Source organism: Channa argus, chromosome 22 (assembly GCF_033026475.1).
Source record: "Channa argus isolate prfri chromosome 22, Channa argus male v1.0, whole genome shotgun sequence".
In the NCBI taxonomy this organism is placed as follows: domain Eukaryota; kingdom Metazoa; phylum Chordata; class Actinopteri; order Anabantiformes; family Channidae; genus Channa; species Channa argus.
The window spans coordinates 13,413,114-13,432,956 of NC_090218.1; the positions used below are offsets into that span (position 1 = coordinate 13,413,114).

General features: G+C 41.1%; 6 protein-coding genes across 7 annotated transcripts; 3 read left to right on the forward strand and 3 right to left on the reverse strand.

Annotated features, from left to right (window-relative positions):
* Positions 1-124: 124 nt before the first annotated feature.
* ins (preproinsulin) lies at positions 125-1,890 on the reverse strand. Its single transcript, XM_067492704.1, has 3 exons — positions 1,755-1,890; positions 1,238-1,436; positions 125-393 (listed from the first exon to the last, which is right to left on the reverse strand). Exons 1-3 carry the CDS (start codon positions 1,878-1,880, stop codon positions 227-229), a joined length of 492 nt encoding a protein of 163 aa, XP_067348805.1. The 5' UTR covers positions 1,881-1,890; the 3' UTR covers positions 125-226.
* Positions 1,891-4,641: 2,751 nt separating this feature from the next.
* On the reverse strand, positions 4,642-7,361 carry LOC137108287 (complement C1q-like protein 2). The gene is made up of 4 exons (XM_067492692.1): positions 7,150-7,361; positions 6,863-6,997; positions 5,733-5,864; positions 4,642-5,651 (listed from the first exon to the last, which is right to left on the reverse strand). The coding sequence occupies exons 1-4, from the start codon at positions 7,358-7,360 to the stop codon at positions 5,335-5,337; spliced, it is 795 nt and encodes a 264-aa protein (XP_067348793.1). The 5' UTR covers position 7,361; the 3' UTR covers positions 4,642-5,334.
* A 635-nt stretch (positions 7,362-7,996) lies between these two features.
* Positions 7,997-12,686, reverse strand: LOC137108271 (E3 ubiquitin-protein ligase RNF26-like). 2 transcript variants are annotated; one of them, XR_010912173.1, is made up of 3 exons: positions 12,551-12,686; positions 10,439-11,829; positions 7,997-8,130 (listed from the first exon to the last, which is right to left on the reverse strand). XR_010912173.1 is itself a non-coding variant. In XM_067492666.1 (2 exons), the coding sequence occupies exon 2, from the start codon at positions 11,821-11,823 to the stop codon at positions 10,588-10,590; it is 1,236 nt and encodes a 411-aa protein (XP_067348767.1). In that variant the 5' UTR covers positions 11,824-11,829; positions 12,551-12,686; the 3' UTR covers positions 8,137-10,587. The 2 variants fall into 2 exon arrangements, 1 of the variants encoding a protein (XP_067348767.1); XM_067492666.1 differs by lacking the exon at positions 7,997-8,130 and having other exon boundaries at positions 8,137-11,829.
* Positions 12,687-13,997: 1,311 nt separating this feature from the next.
* Positions 13,998-15,583, forward strand: LOC137108303 (histone H2B 1/2-like). The gene has a single exon (XM_067492713.1). It carries the CDS (start codon positions 14,314-14,316, stop codon positions 14,683-14,685), a length of 372 nt encoding a protein of 123 aa, XP_067348814.1. The 5' UTR covers positions 13,998-14,313; the 3' UTR covers positions 14,686-15,583.
* Positions 15,584-15,771: 188 nt separating this feature from the next.
* Positions 15,772-18,380, forward strand: LOC137108295 (histone H1-like). The gene has a single exon (XM_067492702.1). The coding sequence runs from the start codon at positions 17,276-17,278 to the stop codon at positions 17,885-17,887; it is 612 nt and encodes a 203-aa protein (XP_067348803.1). The 5' UTR covers positions 15,772-17,275; the 3' UTR covers positions 17,888-18,380.
* Positions 18,381-19,261: 881 nt separating this feature from the next.
* On the forward strand, positions 19,262-19,742 carry LOC137108306 (histone H4). Its single transcript, XM_067492717.1, has one exon. The coding sequence runs from the start codon at positions 19,271-19,273 to the stop codon at positions 19,580-19,582; it is 312 nt and encodes a 103-aa protein (XP_067348818.1). The 5' UTR covers positions 19,262-19,270; the 3' UTR covers positions 19,583-19,742.
* The last annotated feature ends 101 nt before the right edge of the window (positions 19,743-19,843 follow it).

The following is a 19,843-nucleotide window of genomic DNA, read 5'->3' on the forward strand; positions in this document are numbered from 1 at the left end:
TTTATCTGATCATGTTTAGGTCACATTTATTCAGAAATACAGGAAATTGTGAACTTTCAATCTCCAGTGTGTAAAAGTGAAAACGAAATTCATGAAATTTCTTCAATTCACAAAACTTTATTTTCTAAGAAAAATAATATTTTCATTCATGTCTCAGCGCTTCATTTAACAGCAGGTCGTCTTACAAGAGACGACAGCATGAGGTGGGGGTCAGGCTAAACACTGGTCAGTTGCAGTAGTTCTGCAGGTCGAAGATGTTGCAGGGCTTGTGGCAGCACTGCTCCACGATGCCTCGCTTCGCCATCAGCTCCATCTCGTCCTTGATGGCGAACTCAGCCACCTCGTTCTCGCCGCCCGCCGCCGCAGCTCCACTTGCCTTTGGGGGGAGAAAACCTGGTGGAACGAACGGACGTTATTACACCTTTGTAGACGGCTCGGTCAGATTGAACAGCCATGCAATGGCCACTTTATTAGGTACGCTAAAGATGGTGGGTATCCTGAAAGTCACCTTTACGGCAGAACGGCATTGGGTTGAATTAGATGTGTACTTAACAAACTGACCACCTCACTTACTGTTCCAGGGGCTGGGTGTAATTGCTGGTGCTGACTGCACTTACAAATGCTTTGTTGCTTTTCCTGAAGATTTTCTTTTTTTCAGGTTTTTCTTTAGCGGGTTTGAGGCTCTGAGGGCAGCGGCTGTTTTAATCAAGTCGACTGTAAAGTCGCCTGAGGCAATTTGGAGATAAAGCAATTCAATTAATAATTTGATTTGATTTGGTGATTTTTAAAGTGATGTTGTTAATTTCCATATGTGTAAATTATCTATTCGTCTGATTCATGTCATATATTCAGTTAAAATTTCTTCCCGTTCTCACAGACTTCTGAACTGTCTCATCTGTCTATTAGTGGAGAAGAGTGGATGTCTGCTCCTAAATGACGGGACCATACTGTCAATACGTTTCTAAATATTTATAGATTTGTCATTGAAAAATATGACAAAATGCTTCAGTTATAGTCTTGTATTCATTAGAAGCTAAACGAAGCACTGCAAAGGTGAATGATGGTGAACTGTTACACCTTCTATCAGTGACTGAAAACGCTCACACTGTAGGCTGTGATTAGTAAAAACTAAATATCTGCTGTTTAAGTTGGTTTGCACCAGTGTTCAGAGTCATTTCTTTTCAAGCAGACTGAACCTCAACGAGATTAGAAAATGGGTTTTAGGTGGAGGTCTCACCCAGCAGGGAGTCTAGGTCTCTCCTGGGGTTGTAGAAGAAGCCTCTGTCTCCACAGACCAGGTAAAGGGCATCGACCAGGTGAGAGCCACACAGGTGCTGCGGAGGGGTCATGGCTTGGGAGCCCGGCCACGATACTACCAGTAAAACCAGCAAAGAGACCGACTGGAGCCACAACGCTGCCATGCTGCAGGAGGAGAGCTGGACACACAGAAAAGTGATCAAAAAGTATTTAATTAAATAAATACTGCACTTAGTAAAAATACTCAACAGGAGAGGAAAAAACTGAGAGAATACAGTGAGATTTGGAAGGATGAGACAAAGGAAAAGAGAAGCAGATAGAAGTAAATATACAGCATTTGAAAGAGGACACAGAGGAGAAGAGGATATGGACGGAGCAGGTGATGCAGGAGTACATAAAGAAAAAGCAGTAAAAGTAAGTATAGGTGATGGAGGTGGAGCAGTGGCTGAAGAAAGAGATAGATGGGGAGCAGGTGTGGCAGAGGAGCTGTGTCTCACCTGTAGAGTTGGAGGAGGAGGACGAGAAGAATCTGTGATGATGATGAAGAAGAAGAGGAGGAGGCGGAGTAGTAGAGCAGCTGCAAACTGGATGGTTTGAGGCAGAACAGAGGGTCTCCTGTCCATTTATACTCTGTCACCTCCACCTGGATACACCTACTGTGTGTGTGTGCGTGTGTGTTGCCATATCACTAACCTTGTGGGGTCACACCCCTGTTTACGTTGCCGTTGCGACATAACCTCCTTTTGGGGACAAAAACCAGGTTCCTCATTACGTAGATTTTCTTTAGTTTCTATTTGGGAAATGAATGTAACTCCATGTAATGTCCTCTGAGGACATGGAAACACAAGTGTGTGTGTGTGTGTGTGTGTGTGTGGACAAACAGACAAACTGCTGGTCAGCACATGAAGACACACAGCTTAGTTTTGATTGACTGGTTCCAGCACTCAGTAAAACACACAGAGCTAATGAGCCGACATGATGTGATCACCTCTTACTGCCAAATACTTATCATCTCCTCCGCTGAGCTCAGCAGCTCCACATGTGCTGACTCAGTACAGCAGCTATCGTCCATATTTGTATATAATAATGTATAAAAACTCTTCATGCGTGTGGCTGAGGTTGACGGTTTGTTGGTTTAAATAATAAAAACTAGATGAGTGAGTTCCACCATGTTCATGTCATGTTTCTAAATGTTACAAGCAATGAAGCAGGTAAACATGGTCATGAATGCCTCAAAACTCCCAGAATTCCCAGCTTGAGATATTGTGAATTTTTGAACCATAGACACATTAATAAACCTGCTTACAAAATGCACCTCATCTGTCAAATATATCAAATCCAAGTCCAGTATGTTTGGTAATAAACTGCTTCAAACAGGTAATGTAGCTAAATACTACTGTTGTGTTTCCAATGCACCAGACCTCATCAGAAATACACCTGAACCCCCCCCCCAGGCCTGTGGGGGACATTGTACTGACGTTGTGTGTTGATGCTGTGTTTAACAGTCCAGTTGCTAAAGAGACAACGGCATCAAATGTGTGTGGAGTCGTGAGGACATGAAACCAACTCAAATGTCTTTCTTCCTTCAAGTTGTCCACATGGTTTTCCATCGACGAGTTCGACTGCAGTTCGTTTATTCACCCTATCAGGCTGTTGCTTCTTCCTTCTTAGTGTAGGACACAAAAAGCTTACTATGCTGTTTTTCCTCATAACTTAGTTCCGTCCTAATTTTTAAAGACAAAACCAATTCACTCAATCCTTTAATTTGTTTGGTGCGGTTTAAAAAAATACAGCTTTAAACAGTGACTTTTATTTTTTGTTTAAATGGTACATTTGGAGGGTTTATGGAAAGTTGTGTTAAAAGCTGCTGAATTATACTCCAAGTATTAAACAAATCAGTTAGCAGTACATCTTAGGATGTACAAACATTTAAAAATCCTGTCTAAAGTAAAAGTACAGATGTTTTTAAACAGGAACATGTACTTAAACTATCTAAAGTAAATGTATTATATCTGTTATTTATGACATCAAAGTGTTAATACTGATAGATTAATCTCTGTAAACATTTCTAGGAATTGTTCTGATGTGAACCCACCACATCCCTACAATCCCGATCTCTACATATGGAGTGAAAAACAACACAAAGGTTCATTAGTTACTAGATGTGTTAGAAATGTCAGTGTGGTTTTCTGCTGTCTCTCTCTCTCTCACACACACACACACACCATACAAACAAGGTGCAATGGGGATCATTTGCTGACAAAGCTCTTGTATAAGCTTGTTTGTCACTAGGAGGAAAACTCAACTGACCGTGACAGAGCATCACCACTACAAGCTGTTAATGCCGGAGGATGCAAAGATGTTTCTGAGAACTTGTCTAAATCAGAGGGGAGGTGTTTCCCTAAGAAATCTCTGAGAATCCAGCTCTGCTGCCACTTGTTAAGAAAGAGAATTTTAACATTTATCCGAAACTCAGGACTAATGAAAAAGCACTGATTTCCTTTGCTTATTTTATGCAAAGCTCCAGATTGGTATAGGTTGTGTAGCTTGTGTGTAAAAGGAGAAAACTGTTATATATGTATACACTCCCTTCAAAAAGTATTGGATGAGAGGCCAATTCTGTTGTTTTTGCTTTAGACAGTGGAGGTCATGTCATGGCTTTTTCTGGGACAGGCTCATTAATTTAATTGATTATGTAACACATGATGGCAGAAACAAAATGAACATTTTGCTTGCCAATTTAAATAAACATGCAATCAAACTGATTGGAAGACCCTTCATCATGCACAAGATAATGACCCAAAACACAAAAAGATGTTTATCAGGGGCAAGAAGAGGAAGGTTTTAGACTGAAACCTATAAAGTGGCATTTTAGCTGCTAAAGAGGAGACTGAAGGGAGTAACCCCCCAAAACAAACCACAACTGAAAGAGGCTTCGTGAAAGCCTGGAAAATCATCACAAAAAAAGAATACAAAAGTTTGCTGACTTCAATGGGTCACAGGCTCAATGCAGTTATTACAAGCAAAGGATTTGCTACTAAATAGAAATGTGAAGTTTTATTCGCTTTAATCGATTTTAAGTCTTTCTGTTCCAATACTTTTGCTCACATGAAAAAATTGGGTGGGTTCAAACAAAAGATGCTATGTTGTAAATACCTGGAAATAAAAGCTGAAATGTTGATCTCGTCCCATATTCGTCTTTTGATGTAGTGTACAGGAAAAGTAAAGGAATTAGCCTCAACGTTCCAATAATTTTGGAGGGGAGTGTACACCGAGCCACTACTCAGCCTTTGTGATTACATTAACATTACATTTATTTAGTCATTCAGGCGCTCGGTGAAAGGCAGCAAAAATCTAAGTCAACGAGAAAACATCAAAGCCAAGTGATATGAGAAAAAATGTTTGGATTTCAGTGTCAGAAAGAACTGTTTTTTTCTTTTACAGTAGAAAGTACATAGAAATAATTCACATCATGTTTACAATAATTTTCACAGATTTCACTATTTAAACTAAATTCAGAGGTAAATCACATTTCTGCAAATGAACATTCCCACATTTTCTATCTAACCTCCATCTCCTCACACGGCTTTGACTCTTCTTCATCTTTAGGCCTTGCATCACGCTCGGCAGCTGTTATTCCATGTGCTGGTGACACACAGGAGCCAATGAGCAGCTTGAACGCTAAATATCACATAACCACTGGTTTTTCTAGTCTCCTTGATACTTTCCTGTGTCCTTGTTTGGAAGGCGTGGACCTTCAAGAGTAAACAATTGCATTAACCCTCCCGTCCTGACTGAGACAGCATGTTAGCAAGAAAACAATGAGGCCTGCAGCCTCCTTTTACTGTTCTTACCATGGTAATAATGTTTATGTTAATATTATCACACATGGTCTGGAGAAGCATATCCATATATTCAGCAACATAACTAAATGATTTCTCCCATATGCTGGCTTATAACACATCTGGGCATTATTATTATTTAAATGACATTACAGAGAATTACAAAGTCCTAACAACCTGTTCAATCATTCCATGTGTTTTCATGCAGATCCTGATCTGAACATAGCAGGGAAGATCACACAGTTGAAGAAAAACAAGACGTGTTTCCGCTGCACATGAAAAGCAGGTGACCACTGAAGGTTGTGTGGTGGCTTTGATTGTCAAATATCTTTGTGCCCTGCCACAGACGCAACACCACAACATCTCCGGCCTCGAGAAGCAGTGACGCACCCTGAGAAGACGTCCCGTAGTGGGATGACTGATTCTCATATGCTATAAAAATGAGCTCTGCATTCTTGACCAACACGGCACCTGTGGCATGTGACCCATCTCCATGGACGCCAATGTGCCACTCGAACTGGTAGACTCCTCTCACGGGTGCAGTGAACACACCTGTGACACATCAACTTTGGTCCTTTAAAATGGAAAATCATGTCAGTGGAAAAGTGAAATGTGGTGTTAAGCTTTAGGTACCTGAGTTTGGGTTGTAGGCCTGTCCCACATTTGTGACGACACGTCTGAAGATCAGAGGCATGTGTGTGGCAAAGGGTCCCAGAGTTATGTCGCCTTCAGCCACCAGAGAGGCTGAGAAAGCCACCTTCTGCACTGAGAGAGAGGAGTGTAATTCTTTAACAGCTGTCCTTCACAGACCACCACAACAGTGAAACGCTGCTGTAGTACAGTAGCGTAGTACAGTGTACAGTAGGTGTGTCTGTGAATGCTGGTAGAATTTAGAAGCATCAGTATTCTAAGTGTTTATCGCTACATCTTCCAGCTGACCTGCATCACGCAAATATAGTTCACTAAAAGTTTCCAAAAATAAACAGGAACTGCTGTCTTGATGTCACTGTAGAAATGCTGGACGAAGTCGTGTGAAGCAGGCAGCAAACTATCCTTTTTTATTAGCCTCATTCATAGCCCATTCACACAATGGTTTAACTGTTCGGTTTACCTGTTTTCACTAACTTGTTAGAGCCTGAGTTTGTTCCAGCTCTGCAAAACTTCACAGTTTCACCGAGTAAAAACATTAGTTCTATTTGCCTTCATGCTGTTTCGGGTGTTTACAAATGGACGCATGATGTAATTGGTGAGCGTTCAGGGTTTTGCGACACTTTCTGCAGCGAGCACAAATCCAACTTTAAACCAGAAGGTATTTGCAAAAGTAAAGTATGTAAACATCAAAGCAATTATCAGATAATTTCATTATATACACAACTACATATGATATATGAACTCAGGTTTACTGTGAGGAAAAGCTTACGACTGCACTGAATGTGTCTTAACTGAAAAGTTAGTCCTTTTTTCTCTGATGAGTTTATTAAGGATCACTGAATACTGATGCTCAAATCTGCTTGTACTGGTAAAATCAGGGCACTGGGACAATGCTGGCTGTGCTGGGCAGAAGTCCTGTGTCACACTCCTGCTTAGTGTTACTGCAGCAATCTGAGCCTGCAGAGCCCGTCGCAGGTAGTTTGGTGTGTATGTGTGTGAAAATAGTTTTTAGTGAATTATGTGGGTTTGTCATGTCCTCATATTAACATATTTTTGGTTAGTTAGTGCTTAACACTGATTGTCCATTTTTGCTGAGCTAAGCAGCATCTCACCTTGAAGCTGTTGTTTCAGCTTGTTCACCTCAGTTCTCTGCTTCTCCACCTCAATTTTCTGCTCCTCAACTTCAGTCTTTTGCCTCAACACTTCAATTTGCTGTTCCTCCAGCTCTTTCAGTTTCGCTGCTTGTGCTGAAGAAAAAAAAAAATTAAAAAATCTAATGAAAATTTAAAGCATCATCAGTTTGTTTGGAAATCACTAAATGTCTGTGCAATTAAAATTCTGATTTAGCAAACAAGGCCAAAAGAAAATGCAGAGTTACTTAGTTTAATTTATACTGGACCTTGACTGTCTCTCTGTAAAAACATCATCTCCACCTTCAGTTTGGCCAACGAGGCTGTCAGCTCCCTCAGCACAGCGTGGACGTCCTGCAGACAGGGATGTTGGTAAAAAGTCTGCTTTGCATTAATTTCACTGTCTATGTCCATCTGAGGCTGATCTGTGGAGACAGAGCGGACGAGTAACAGCAGCAAGAAAACCAAAGAGATCTTCATTCTCACACTGAAGCTTTGCAGTTGAACTGTGTCCTTTGCTCAAAACTGAGGGACCTTTATATATCACAGCAGAAATAGGCTAAAGATCAGGAAGTCACTTAAGTCAACAAACACAAGCAGAGCAGTGTTTGGTTATTCATGAGGAGAAGAGGAGATTGATAACCAGTGAACACGTGAATGGTAGACTACCACGTGAATCAAAACATGAGCTGATCCGTTTTCACGATCCTGACGAAACAGAGCAGATCATTTCAGCTCTCAACAAATGATTTTAGCCACAAATATTTAATGTTACATTCATGTGGATTCTTGAACCATGTGACGTAAAAAGACAAACAACAAACCCGAGATCACAAACTGTTTGCGTACGTCGATACACATACATAACAAAAGAGTGTTTGAAGAATGATTCTTAACACAAGAGTGGTGTGATCATCCTCAATGGTTAAAAGCCTGAACAGGTAATGAAATAGGACAAGTAACCCCTAAACTTTGCTAAATGGTTTCTGTGATTTAAGAAGTTGGAAACATAGAATTGGAAATGTTATTGCAGTGAGAAAAAGTGTGATTGGAGGAGCTTCCCTGGTTAGCTGCTCACAATGCACAAAACAATCAAATAAACACAAATGCTTCTTGGACCAGGCTCGACATGTTCCAGTAGAAACCAGCAGATGGCAGGTTCTGTCCTGTTCTGTCCTGGGAGCTGAAGCACAGAGCTTTACAGCAAACTCAGTATATCAGGATCTGTGAATCCACAAATAGATGGAGCCCTGCAATAATAAGAAGGCCATTCAGGTTTTAAATGTAATTTTAACTGTAACTTATTACAAACCAATACACAGCAAAGAAATCATCTTGGGGTATTGGGAGGAGTTTTCTGGCAGAAGAACAAGAATTACCCACATTTGCAGCATTAATCAGTCAAATAAAAACATTAGCATATTTGCAGGAAAAGTGAGGTGTTAGAATGATTCACCAACAATTACTTTATCATTTCTATGATTAGTGCAACCAGATAAAGAACTGAAATTGATAAGGATCCTCCTCCTGTAACATGAAGTGACGGGTTTTCCTTTAATTTGTTTTTTGGTGAATGAGGACATCTTACTATATTCTAACTATAATATTATATCACTCATATTAGTTTGGAAATTGGTAAAAAAATTAGGGGGAAGAGTGGAACAAAGGTCAGCATACAGGGTGTCACACTGCTACAGTCAAAAAGAGAGGTCCTCCCTGCCCTACCCAGTCCTGATTACCTGGATCATGTGCATTCATACATAACATACATTACATACACAACATTTGTAAATCTACATATCTACAAGTGGGGTTACACTGGAGATAAAACCAAAAGTAACAAAGGCTAATTTCTTATCTGCTGCAGTTTCCTCAACCTTTTTCCCCTCAGCAGTACCATCTACTAATAGATATGTTAGGTAGGAAATTGTTTCAAATCATAAAACTTTAACACTTTGAGCAGATTTGTAGTCTTTACTTTTTGACACGTTTTCTCTTTTTTGTTTACAATAGAAAAGAGGGAAAAAACAAACCGTACAAAAAAACAATTTAAGCCTTTGGAACAAATCATCATGCTTGCACATGCACATTTTTCATGTAAAGTTACCTGCACCACTTGTTAGAAATTTAGATTTAGAGCTTCTCTGTCATTTTGGCATTTACGGAAGATAAACATGTTTCCAGGCTTAAAGATTAAAGAGGGTAAATACGTCTCAGTATCTGTTTCCACCATAACTAGAGCAGCCAGTGCAACTGGAACATCTATGAATAAGGCAAACATTTATAAACAAGATCTATCTGGAAAAATTAAACTGTTCCTGAAATGTAGAAAACAATAATTACATGGCTTTATAAAATAATAATGTGTAAGAGCAACAATTATCTTTTTATTATCAAATATTATTGATTTGATGATTATGGTTACGTCTGAAAACTGACAAACATTTTTGTCACCATTCAACATATTAAAGTTGCTCATTGTACGACCAGCAGCCTAAAAGACAAACAATATTCATTTTAGCATCGGAAACTACAATCCTGAAAAGCATCTGAGTAGCAGAAACCAATACATCTTTGGCATTTATCTATATTGTTGCAACTTAATTCATTGACTAATAACCTGGAGTTTAACATGCATCTTCTTTTCAAATAATAAAACATAGCTGAAAGTCAGAAATGAAAAAACACATTGTTAATACCAATTTGATCATAACGATTTTTTTTTTAGCTTTTGTACGCAGGATACAATTTTTTAAGAACTGATTGTAATGTAGTTGTAATCATATCAAAGCAGTTTATTAATGTAAATAATAACCATTTTGTCTTATGCTGAACACCTCATTATGAGGTTTTGATATTTGTTACTTGCAGTCCAAAGACTCATGGAAAAGTTTTCATATCATAAACCTGTAAAAGGTGGATGAGTATTTGCTGGAATCTTTTTAGCACAAATACGACGCAGAAGTTACAGTGGCAACAATAATGTTTAGATATATTTGTTTTGGGGATTCTAAATATGATTTAACCTTTTCTTTACAAATGAAGAAAATACAGCAACAAGTTCAAGACTTTAGAGTTAAACCAAGTAAACAAGTCAAAGAATTTGGCACTTTGAGATAAAATCAATTTGACTGAGTAATTTTCAACAAAACTCATTAAACTCTCATATTCTCTGATACTAAATATGTGAAGTTTCAGTCAGTAAAAAGAAATAAACATTTGACTGTGTTCAGCACTGAGAAGTTGAGAGGGGTAGTTTTGAGATTTTCATCAAAGATGCAGATGTAGATGATTTACCACAGGTAAAAAAAAAAAAAAAGTTAAAAATAAAAAAATCTTCCAGTTACAGACCAACTGAAAAATATCAGAGTTGAAATACAGCTGCTTGATTTTTTTTTTTTAATGGATATTGTAGTTTCACCTGTTTATTTCATGTTTTTCCTCAGTCATTCGACCAATGTAATAGAAGCGGAGAGTTTTTGGTTACCTGCAAACAGTAGTGGCTAAAACTGAGTAGATGAGGATGTCAAGACATCTGGCCTCCATTAAACACCTCACCTGACCGAGGCAGAAGGACCAAGTGGATCAGTCACAGTTGTTGTGGTCTACGTCGCTATGAGGCATAGTTACATTTCTGAGAGGTGCAATTCAGGGTTCAGCGTGGGGTCCACCTACGAAGTAGATTTGCCAGGATTATAAATCAAGCTTCAGAGAAACACATCCATGGTCTGTGTGATGTTCTGGCGGCAAAGTGGACAGCAGCGCTGCTGGATGGGTTGCTGCTGGGTCAGGATGTTGGCACAGTGCCGGCAGAGACAGAGGTGTCGGCAGGGAAGCAGCAGCACCGTCTTGGTCAAGTCCTGACAGATGACACACTTCTTCCGCTCCTCCTGCTCTTTCAGCAGGCTAAGCAGCTCCCCATCAGTTGGAGCCGACATACCTGCTCTTTTGCTGCTGCTGTTTAACGTTTTCTGCCGAGCAGGAAGTGACACAGAGTCTGGGTTGCTCAGTTCATTGAGGGGAAGCTGGTTCTCACTTAAAAAACCACCCGTGCCTGTCTGTGGGAGCCCCGTTGGGCTCATGTGCTGCACTGTCCTGGTGTGGTCTACCTGACGGACCAGAGCAGATTCTAATGCTGCTGTGTACAGCCCATGAATGGTGGCCTGTATACTACCGGCTCCCAGCAGAGCCCTGACCAAACGAAAACTCAGCTGCCCAGCGAGGACACGAAGCCTGAGGTTTAGAAACAGCAAAGTCACCAAGACAATGGCCGCTGCAATGAGAAGACCGAGGGGGTCAAACGTGAAAACAGTGATGAAGCCACATCCTAGCGCCCCAAGGAAGTCCAGCAGCAGCTGGCAGGAAGTCCACAACAACACGGTGGCGCCGACCAGACAGCTGTACAGGAAGGTGAGCAAGGTCAGAGCCAGCTCCACAAGTCTGTGCACAGGGTCCGCCACTGCCTCCCAGATGCTTGCCACCACTGTCAGGCAGTTCTGTGTGCTGATAAGAGCGACATTTACCAACGTGTTGACAAAGTACAGAACAAGACTAAGAACGATGCAGATGCCTTCACACGTCTGCCGCACGATGCAGCTCCCTGAAATAAGTCCACGGTGCAGCACGTCTTTGGTGCGCCAAGCCACGTGACAAATGAGGTGTCCGACCATCTTGAAACCCTCAAACACTCCTCCCATTATCTGAAGCCAGCCGTCCACAACCTCCAGGGCTCCATGGGCGGTGCTGGATATGGCCTCAGTGGCAGTGAGGAAGGAGAAGAGAGCACAGTTCCAGAAATCAACCAGCGTGCCGTGGAGGGAAAAGCTCACATCGGACAGGAAGCGGAGCAGCAACATGGACGTCCTGATGAGCAGGTCGAGCAACACACTGCAGGCATCTAGACATCTCCCCACAAGAAGACAGACCACGTTCACTTCATCCATATTAGTCTAGAGAGAAGTCAAAGGTTAAAGCTACAGGAAACAACTGCACCAGATTCACTTTCTAAATCCTGTTAGACCCTATGATGACCTCTGGTGATATGTGTTACATTTAAGACATTTATAAGAGCAAATGCAGTGTAATTTAACATAGCACTGTTTTCTAATGAGACTTTCAGCTGTTTTTCATCTTTTTAGCCTGTTTTAAGTTTAGTTTACATGCTCTAATAGTATTTTCAGTTCCTCAGCATATTCACCTGTTGTTTTTTTCACTCTTCATTATTGTGTGACCCAATATGATTTTTTTATTGAGTGAGTTTAGTATTAAAACGTAGGTTTAAACTATTATTTCTATGTACGATTTATATGCCGAAATTGGGAGAGGTATTCGTTTATTTAGAGGAGAGACGTAATTTGTACTTGTGATGTTTTGTTGTTCTTGTACATTTTAAATTACATAATTTCGAAACGGAGTTCCGTGTAAACATTGGAACTTTCTCGGGCTTGTCAGGTTTTACTAACTGAGCTAATAGCAACGTTGTAAACAACACAGATGCTCCTGATCGGCACCAACAGTCGCTGACGAATTTTGCGGCTCAGTTCTACATTCAAGGTAATAAATGTCCTTTCTACCTAAAATCGTGTGTGTTTGAAACTTAGCAGCAGCCACATGCTAACGTTAGCAGCCGTTAGCATTAGGATAAGAACAAGTTGGAGGGACGTTACTCACCGTAGCAACATGGCGAGGAACGGTTTTAATCCCTGGGATGATGGAAAATGGCTGCAATTATATTCGCCATGATTTTATTTTTACTTATTTCGATTTACTTCTTCTTCTCTGTTTTTAACGGCGTTTGGTAATCGCTGCGACAGCGCCGCCTTCTGCTGAGGAGTGTGAACCACAGATCAGACCGTATTTCAGGTACATTTATTGGAGTACTAATATTTAGTTGTTGTTGTTTGCGGTATTTAATTTTATTACTATAATTATTATTATTATTATTATTACGGATTCTTCCGTACGTTTTTCGGCATGCTAAATGCTAAAGTCCTAAATGCTAACAGCTACAAACATGGTTCCATGTTAAGCATGGTTGGGAGAGATGTGCTATTACCCTGTGTGCTGACAACTAATATACTGTAATTATTATAATAATTATTATAATTATAATATTAATATGATTTTATTTTGAATGGAAAGTCTATGGGAGTGATGTTTAAACTGCAATATCTCAAAAACTACACATGGTAGCATGATGAAGCTTTGTGTACTGCTGCCCCATGATGACGTGCTTCACATGTTACAGCCTGGGCTCTATAGCGCCACCGTGTGGTCAGATATCAGCATGTGTATGTTAGTTGTTTTGCTACTAGTCCTACACGCTTACAGCTAGAAACATGGTTCCAACTGTAATATGTTAACTACAGTTAGGAGAGAAATGTATTCTTTATTGACAATCTATTTTGAACACGGTGATGAACAATCAAATATCCATGACATTCAATTGTACGTTTTGCACACAGAAACAGATTTAGACAAAACATTACATTTGAATATAGAAAGAAATATGTTTTTGAAAACATCAATTAAGTGTAAAAAATGAGGGAAAGAAACAAAAAAATACATAAATAATTAAAACATGTAAATTAAAAATTAACAAGTTTTGCTAAATATCTTTTCAAAAAGTTAAATTATTTGATGAGATTTTGTCTTTTGTAAAAGTTTAACAGTTTTAAAATATTGATCTATTTTTAAAAACAAAATGGGAGGGATTTGGAAAATTTGGACTTGTGAACATGGAATTTACCTAACATTGCGCAGGCGCAGGCCCTGCCACAGTCTGTTGCAACTGCTCTCCTTTTCTTTGAATTTATTCTTTCTTTTTCATATTTTTTGTGTAGTATTTACTTCTCCAGTGCTTTTAACACAATCTAGCCTGTCCTGCTGGGGGAGAAATTAAAGAAAATGCTCATTCAGACGCCCACGGTTGCCTGGATTTTGGACTACCTCACTGACAGACAAATACCTGGGTGTCCACTTGGACAATAAACTGGACTGGTCAGGTATGATGTTTGCAGATGACATTGTGATTTGTAGTGAGAGCAGGGAGCACATGATTCGCTGTGGAGACCCCTGAAAGGGAACAGCTGAAAGGAAAAGAAGAGGTTATATTATAAAAAACAAATAAAATAATCAAATAAAACATCAAATAAAAACAATCTTACATACAATTTGAGAAATACGTTCAAATCTAAATCCTAGAATTAAAACCTTAAATCAAAAATGTGGATTCTCCACATTCAGAAATGTAAAACAGCCGAATGAATCAATTTTTAAGAGAAGACGTCACACTACAGCGCATGCTCAGTCAAGTGTAAAACTCAGCCAATCTTGTGCGAGCAACAGCACAGTTTGAATTTGCATAAGCAGCTATAAGTAGAGCAGCCGAATAGTTCGTTAAAGATTTTATAGAGGTTTTTGAGAACGTCAACATGCCTGATCCAGTAAAAGCCCCGAAGAAAGGCTCCAAGAAAGCCGTGTCTAAGAGCGCCCCCAAGAGCGGCAAGAAGAAGAGGAAGACCAGGAGGGAGAGTTACGCCATCTACGTGTACAAGGTCCTGAAGCAGGTCCACCCCGACACCGGCATCTCCTCCAAGGCCATGAGCATCATGAACTCGTTCGTCAGCGATATCTTCGAGCGCATCGCCGGCGAGTCCTCTCGTCTGGCTCACTACAACAAGCGCTCCACCATCACCTCCAGAGAGATCCAGACCGCGGTCAGGCTGCTGCTGCCCGGTGAGCTGGCCAAGCACGCCGTGTCCGAGGGCACCAAGGCCGTCACCAAGTACACCAGCTCCAAGTAACCAGCTCCGCTGCTGCTTCCATCCAAACCCAAAGGCTCTTTTCAGAGCCACACACTCGAACAGAGAGCACAGCCTTCATGATGGCTTTTTGATTCTTAACTTCAATGTTTTTATTAGAGAATCAAAATCTAGATTTAAATTTATGCGATGTGGTAAAATATAAAACCACCTCTACTACACAGTATATAGAGCAACTTAAAATAAATACAATAATACAAATCAATACAAATAATTAATCTACTCCGCCTGGCTGATCTGAGATTTCTGCCCCCTTCCTTCTTCTAGTGATGGGAAGTTCGGCTCTTTCGACTCCTGAGCGGCTTTTAATTTAGGATTGTTTTATAGGCCTTTATTTTACCATAACTTTGCAAAACCTCATGGTTTGTTTGTGCAGTGTTTTTATGAGAATCCTTGTAATTGCCTGATTTTGTGCATTTATTCTGTTACAAAACCATTTTTTTGTTTAATATTTAATCAAACTTTTTATTGCACAAATTAACAACAAAACAGCAAATAAATCCACAGAGCACAGTTGCTCACACAGCACCACTTTGTCCTCTACTTGCCACTCTTACTAGCTCCTCTGCCAGGTTTTCTGCAGTGTGTCTATCTGTGAACTCAAATCAGTCCAGAAGGACAGATGTCATCTTGTAATTATCAATGAAATGGCAAGTGACAGCCATAAAAGAGCAGGTGGTTCTGGAGGTCCAGCAGTCAGTTGTCAGGCAAACTGATGGAGCTTTTTTCACCCTTTCTTGCCATAATGCGTCTTCTGTGACATATAGTTTAGGTATTGTTGTTTTCGGACAATGTTTTTTCTACTGAGTAGAGAATGTGGGATTTAAAGTTTTGACAAAACTTTTAAAACCTCTGTCCTCCACAATGGAAAAGGGTTGGAAATCAGTAGCTATGATTTTAGCCAACTCTTCATCAATACTGTGCTGTTTGGATGGGGTCATCACTTTTGGTATAAACTGGCTTATTTTGCTTTGAGTTACAGTAGTAGAGGTTATACCTGCATGTGTGGGGAAGCCTGTAGATGCTGCTTCACTTGCTGTTTTTATGGGATGATACACACCAGGATTGTAGATGTGTGCTAGCTTGCCCTCTAACTGCACTATAGAATGGACAGTTCTCATATGTCTTTGCAGGTTTGTGGTGGAACCTGCTCTTAAAGTAATTTTCATCTTGCAGTGAACACACTCTGCTTTGCTGTTTCCATTGTCTTTAAACTGGAGCCAGATGCTGCTTCTCATTCGGGTGTCACTCATAGTTTCAACTACACCAACAGTACACACTCTCCTCATCGCTATCTGACAGACAGTTAACTTGCAGTCCCATATCCTCACATCTGACTGGCCGCGATGCCATTGCTGACCAATCAAAACAAAGTTCTGCCGTAAGCAGAGATCAGGTTGAGCACTGAGGTAAGTAGCGAAAGGAAAAAACTGGGAGCCGGCTCTCACTCGATGCGAGCCGGCTGATTCACTACAAAGCATCGGCTCTCAGAGCCGCATCTTTTGCTCATGACACATCACTACCTTCTTCACTAATGGTATAATCCTAGTCTCCACTGCCATGTGGATCAAATAAAGCCATTAAAGAGACATTTGTTGACTAATTGACCCAGTTTGTCTATAACAGGGTAAACTAATGTTTCTGTAGGAATGTTTTTTTTCAGAACAGATATTTTAAATATTACATGTTTAAGATAAACTAGTACTAAAACAATGATGTTTCAAATCTGCTCTATCTGCACTTTTCTTTCTGGATATGAAATTGACCCCAAATTCATGAATTACAATTTTTAATTCAGTGACAACCCAGTCTCACCGCACATCTACTAATGAGACTGTTTGTTGCCTGTAGTTTTTTAGTGCAACAGTCAATGGGAACTGGTTTTGTTAAGCACTGGTATGTGTGTGGGATGAGCAGAGACCAGCAAGACAAACGGTTACAGCTGGTCTTCACATTACAGTCAGTATGTGACTATGTCCATAAATGGAAACACAGTGTTTGTATGTGGGACATATTGTCTGGAGTTTTCACTCATGTTCATATCAGTGGAGACTCCTGTGGAAGCTGAACTGCACCATGAAGCGAGGCCTCCATCAGTGTGTTTGCTGCGAGCAGAGAAGCTCCAGTTTTTACAAACTGATCATCGGCAGACTGTTGGTTTTACTTTGAATCCCTTAACAAACGTGGACCACCGGGAAAACCTCTGCTGCTGGCGTTTAGACTGGTTTTTAACCAGGAGAGAATTGAGGAGAGAAGCGCTGCTCAAAACGATGGGGAATTAAAGTTTGGAGGTTCTACATACAAAATGCAGCGAGCATCCAGACTCCACATGATCCGGATCTGAAGAGACACGTTTCCGCTCTCAGCTCCCTTCACCTGCAGCCTTCAGCGCTTCTCCTCCGGGGATTTTTAGCACTTTTGTCGGTGCAGAGAAAACACAAGTGTCCCGGTGTTCACAGCACCCAGAGGAGCCCGGACTGCTTGAGTCTCCACGGTTCTCATGTTGTGTTTAAGTGCAGCTCCCGCCCCGAGATTTCCTAAACTCGTCAGAGGAAACAAGTGACACGACAACATGGCAGAAGTCGCTCCAGCTGCAGCTCCGGCCCCTGCTCCGGCCAAAGCCGTCAAAAAGAAGGCCACCAAGCCCAAGAAGAGCGGGCCCAGCGTGGGCGAGCTCATCGTTCAGGCCGTGGCCGCGTCCAAGGAGCGGAGCGGCGTGTCCGCTGCCGCCCTCAAGAAGTCTCTGGCTGCCGGAGGCTACGATGTGGACAAGAACAAAGCCCGCGTCAAGACCGCCATCAAGAACCTGGTCACCAAGGGAACCCTACTCCAGACCAAGGGCACCGGAGCCTCCGGATCCTTCAAGATCAACAAGAAGCCCGAAGCCAAAGCCAAGAAGCCGGTCAAGAAAGCGGCTCCTAAAGCCAAGAAGCCCGCCGCCGCCAAGAAACCCGCAGCCGCTAAAAAGCCTAAAGCAGCAGCCGCTAAGAAATCCCCCAAGAAGGTCAAGAAGCCCGCAGCGGCCCCCAAGAAGGCAACAAAGAGCCCCAAGAAAGCCGCCAAGAGCCCAAAGAAGGTGCTGAAGAAGGCCCCGGCGGCCAAAAAGGCCCCGGCCGCCAAGAAGGCCCCCGCTAAGAAGGTGGCCAAGCCCAAAGCCAAGAAAGCCGCTCCCAAGAAGAAGTGAGCGGAGCTCGGCCTCACTCTCTCAACAAAGGCTCTTTTAAGAGCCAACACATCTTCAGCAAAGAGCTTCTTCCTTATTTAATTACGATCTTTAATATCTCTGCAAAATATATACAACAATACAAAGTCACAGTGAAACATGAGGTGTTGCTGAATAATCCCATTTTATTTTTCCTCCTCAGCTTCTGGAAAAACGAACATCAGTGTCACACTTTAAACACCTGAAGGTGTCAGTGGAAAAATTGGACACACAAATTTCAACCTTCAAAAAGTGAACGCAAAATCACAAATCATATGAAGTTTAATAGAAGAAGCTTAATATCACTAATGCCATGAAAGTTTTTCGTAGAAAACTATTGGCTCAGTACAAATTGGAGGAAAACACTGAGGATTAAGTCATGTCAAGCTTTGTCAGTTCTTCCGCATGTACAGTACATACATGCAGGGAACTGAAATGGTATTTCTCTCGGATCCATGATGCTTACAGGTAGTTCTAACAGTGGAGCCTAAGATCTAGATCACATAAATATAAAAATATACAATTACAATTCAACTATAGAATAAGGGCATTGGAGACTGTACTAATATGCAGTATGCTTATGCAGACTGGTAAAAGTGGCACACTTTGTCAGCAGAGCTTCATAAAGTGATGATTTTATATTTACAGTGATGAGTTTCACTACCAAGTATCACTGATACTCTACAAAAAAGGGTGAAGATGGGCCCAGGGACTGTTGTCATCCACTAAACTCTAAAAATAAATTGCAGCCGTGATCTTTAGTAGGTCTTTGTGGTTATCGTAACTGTCAATAACTTGATGAGCTAAACTATAGCAGGACATCACTAAAGGAGTGTGGATCAGCTGAGACCAGAACCAGACTCTCATTTTAATAAGGATTGTTGTCGATGAAACTGGACGAATCAAGAAATTAGAATCACGTAAAAGTTATAGAACAGAGTCATAAAACAAAAACTACTAAACTAGAATGAAAATCCAAATTATTATTTTTCCTCTTCCACCAAAAACATTGAGAAATGGAACAGTTTCGTTCTTATTTGGGTCACGAATACAGATCATAGGCCATAATTATCAGAACATCTAGAGACTAAGACTTATGCACAGTTCTACACAAACTTCCACTACTTCCTCTAACAACAAGAATTCTGTTGGTTGTACGTGGGAATTAATTACGGAAGGAAAGTTTTTAACCCTTTTTTTCAAGTGAAGAATTTGCTCTTTGTGCTGACTGCTGCTGACTTTGGCTCCACCCACTGATGCTCCCGCCCCTGTGCTCTAATACGTCCGCAGAGAAGATGGAAATACCGACTGTCTCCGTCAAAGCTTCACATTCGTTTTTGTCGGAACAAAGGAAACAGACTCACGATGAGCGGAAGAGGAAAAGGAGGCAAAGGACTCGGGAAAGGAGGCGCAAAGCGACACCGGAAAGTTCTCCGTGATAACATCCAGGGAATTACCAAACCCGCTATCCGCCGTTTGGCTCGACGTGGCGGAGTCAAGCGAATCTCCGGTCTGATCTATGAGGAGACTCGTGGTGTGTTGAAGGTTTTCTTGGAGAACGTGATCCGTGATGCCGTCACCTACACCGAGCACGCAAAGAGGAAGACTGTGACCGCCATGGACGTGGTCTATGCCCTCAAGAGACAGGGTCGTACTCTGTACGGCTTCGGTAGCTAAACCTGATCGATAACAACTAAAACCCAAAGGCTCTTTTAAGAGCCGCCCACAGTCTCTGAAGAGTGAGTCCTGTTTATTATAATCATCTACAGTTACAGGCTAATATGTAGAGAGGTTCAACTGTATAAATACTAGTTGCGAATTAAACACCTGAAAGTTTGTTAAATAGTCATTTTTCATATATAAGGGTTGTTGTCCACATAATCTAAAGACTCCTGTTTGAAGCATCATGTGCTACTTTTACCAGTGAAACCAATTTGC